Source organism: Lotus japonicus, chromosome 3 (assembly GCF_012489685.1).
Source record: "Lotus japonicus ecotype B-129 chromosome 3, LjGifu_v1.2".
In the NCBI taxonomy this organism is placed as follows: Eukaryota; Viridiplantae; Streptophyta; class Magnoliopsida; order Fabales; family Fabaceae; genus Lotus; species Lotus japonicus.
Genome location: NC_080043.1, coordinates 48008573 through 48011746, shown reverse-complemented (window position 1 = coordinate 48011746; position 3174 = coordinate 48008573). Strand labels below are relative to the sequence as shown.

The 3174-nt window shown below is 41.3% G+C and overlaps 1 protein-coding gene across 1 annotated transcript; it reads left to right on the top strand.

Moving 5' to 3' along the window:
* The first annotated feature begins 268 nt into the window (after positions 1 to 268).
* LOC130744247 (uncharacterized) lies at positions 269 to 2308 on the top strand. The gene is made up of 2 exons (XM_057596439.1): positions 269 to 1121; positions 2175 to 2308. Exons 1-2 carry the CDS (start codon positions 269 to 271, stop codon positions 2306 to 2308), a joined length of 987 nt encoding a protein of 328 aa, XP_057452422.1.
* Positions 2309 to 3174: the final 866 nt, after the last annotated feature.

The following is a 3174-nucleotide window of genomic DNA, read 5'->3' as shown; positions in this document are numbered from 1 at the left end:
GAGAGAAAAATGAGGAAGCTGAACTAGAGAGCCCACTAGAACTAGGATTGTTAACACTCATATCCCTGAACTCCGCAAGATTCCATTTCCTAAGGCTTTGGAAGTTTTCAAAAAGCTCCATATTAACATTCCTTTCTCCGAAGCCTTAGAGCAAATGCCAATCTATGCTAAGTTCACGAAAGACATTCTCAGCAAGAGAAGGAAGTTGAGTGAGGTTGATGAAACTATCTTGATGACCGAAGAGTGTATTGCCATTTTGCAAAGAAAGATGCCTAAAAAGAGGAGAGATCCCGGGAGCTTTACTATTCCGGTAGAGATAGAGGGATTAACTGTGGTAGAAGCCTTGTGTGATTTAGGAGCGAGTATCAATTTGATGCCGCTCAGTATGTTCAAAAGGTTGAACTTAGGTGAGGTTACCCCAACTATGATTTCTTTGCAAATGGCGGACAGGTCTTTAAAAACCCCTTACGGGATCATTGAGGATGTTGTGGTTAAGGTGGATAAGTTTGTTTTCCCAGTGGATTTTATCATTCTTGACATGGAAGAGGACTCAAAAGTCCCTCTCATATTGGGGAGACCATTCTTAGCCACTGGTGAGGCTGAAATTAAAGTGGCCAAGGGAACTCTAACTTTGAGAGTGGGTGAAGATGAGGTCCTCTTTAATATCTTTGACTCCTTAAAACACCGAGCGGATGATGAAGTTTTTCGGTGTGAAGTGGTTGATGAGCTTGTGTGTGAAGAGTTTGTTAGGATATCTATTAAGGACCCCTTGGAAACAACAATCATGGAGGGGCTAGAAATAGAGGACCAAAATCTTGAGAGTGAACTTGACTCCTTGTACCATGTGGTGAATGCTACTCTATCTCAATTAGAATCTGTCTCATCTCTTGCCACCAAAAGCATTTGGAAAGAAGAATTAATTAGGGATGAGGAGATTCAAATTGATGAGAAGAGTGAGCTCAAGCCACTCCCTTCCTCTCTCAAGTATGCTTATCTTGAGGAAGGTGAGAATAAACCTGTTATTTTGAGTAGTGCTCTCACACCTTTAGAAGAGGAGAAACTCCTCAGAGTTTTGAGGGATCACAAGTCAGCTTTGGGTTGGACTATAGATGATATCAAAGGTATTAGTCCTGCGATATGCATGCATAAAATTTTATTAGAAGAAAATTACAAACCTATAGTCCAACCTCAAAGAAGACTTAATGTAAGGCCCTAAGTTCAATTTGGAACAATTTTATGGAAGTTCGAATAAAATTGAAGTTTTAGTTAATGTTTGATAGCTGGCAGATTAGAACTGTCAACTTGGGTGAATTTTTAGAGGGTCTTAACGACTTCATTTGGGAACACTTCCTTCATGAGAGTTGTAGCCCTTTAAGTCTATAAAATTCTCGAAGTGGAATCAGGTCATTCCGACCTCTGTAGCTCGAGATATCATCGGTTTAGTGACGATGGTCCTGGCTGTACAGTACCAGCGAATTTAATTGTTTTGTTTCCTTTCAATTCCGAGTGTGATCGTGATATTACTAAAAAGGGCTGAGGGTTTTGATTAGTTTCAGGCCTGAGTAAGTTCTTAAGTGATGAGGTCAAGGGTTTTGACTTGGGTTGGGCTTGAAAGAAAACAAACCCTAGCCCAAGAGAGGGAGAGAGGGGACGCGGGCTATGTAGGGTCTTGGGAGGGAAAGGGTTTCTTTTCACACTATTCTGAAGAAAGAAACCTTGAGCACTTCTGAAACACGTAAAACAGAGGAGAAAGAGTGAGAGAAACTTTCCCCTTGCACCCTAGCCGTCATCGTCCCAAGCCCCACCACCGTCGACGTGTTCGCGCAAGAGAGAGAAGGAGTTTGCGAGCGAGAGGGAGAGAGGAAGGTCACGCGTGGGAGAAGAGGAGAGAAACCAGAACCTTGCTCTTCACTTTCATCTTTTCTTCAAGCCTAAGAACAAAGGTAAGGGCTGGTCTTAGGAAGGGTAGGTTATCTAGGGGATTTTGCCATGATTTGCCTTATGTGATGATGTGTTTTGATGGTTTTTCCATGAGGTTTGGGCATGGTATGCTTGCTTTAAATTTCTCAGATGATGCTAGGGTTGATGTTATGGATTTCTAAGTTGAAAAGTGGTAATTTTTAGAGGTCTATGCATGATGCATGTGAATGTTCTTGGTGCTGCAATTTATGCAGTGAAATTCATGCCTTGTAAGCCTTGTTTTGACGTGTTGCTACTGTCCAATGCTTGTATGTCTAGATCTCATGCTACCTTGCTAATTTTGGACCATGTTATGCTTGTTTTCAACATGACTATAGTGAATATTTGAGTTCTGGAAATTTTGGTGAATATGATAATGATTGGGGACTATACAATGCTTGTGGATATGAAAAGGAAGAAAGAAAAATTTTTGCAAAACCTTAGGGACCAATATTTGGTTCGGCCGAACCCAATTTTAGGGGTATCGGGCCACACTTTCTTCGTTTTCATGCTCATGTCGTATGAGTTCTCGTTTGGTGAATTTATAGTGAATTATGATGACGTGATAAAATCCATATGCATGCTTGAAACTTGGCTACGTGAAATCCTTTGTTTTTGACTTGTTGAGTGAGGATTGTTGGTGATGATTCTAATTCTGAGAATTTTGATATGGATTGATGGTTAGGGTTGTACTAGGGCTTGTGTGCTTGAAAGGAAAGAAAAGAAGAATTTTTTTTTAAAACCCTAAGGGCCACAAAGGTGGTTCGGCCGAACCCTATTTTTTGAGGGTTCGGAGAATTCTTTTATTTCGCTTTCTTGTACTAGTCCTATGATACCTTACTTGATAATTGTTCATGATGTGCCATGCATACGTGTATGCCTATGTTATATCTTAAGCGGGTTGTATTGTGTATCGAATAGTGTTCAAGGGTCGCTCATCCAGCTGTAATTCCCTTGGGCGCTTGGATTGTGTTTTATTTCTGCGATATGAAACTAAGACTCTAGGTTTGACTTTAGAGCCTTAAGAACAAAGAGAAAGAGAATTAACAGTGTTGTGACTCGCATGCAAGTGAAATTAATTAGCGGACATAGGTCAGGTAGACTATGGTCCATGAGAACGATGGTACCTTGCACGCGAGGGAGATTTTGGGTCGACTGCGGTCACCCGTGAACTTTGTGGGCCGGTGTGGCTCACGTGATTTGGTTGACTGCGGT

What these genes read in the sequence shown, in the direction of transcription:
- LOC130744247 (XM_057596439.1), top strand. Translation starts at nt 269, where the DNA reads ATGCCTAAAAAGAGGAGAGATCCCGGGAGCTTTACTATTCCGGTAGAG. An exon ending in GACTATAGATGATATCAAAG is followed by an intron (nt 1,122 to 2,174) that starts GTATTAGTCCTG and finishes CAATTTATGCAG; the next exon opens with TGAAATTCATGCCTTGTAAG.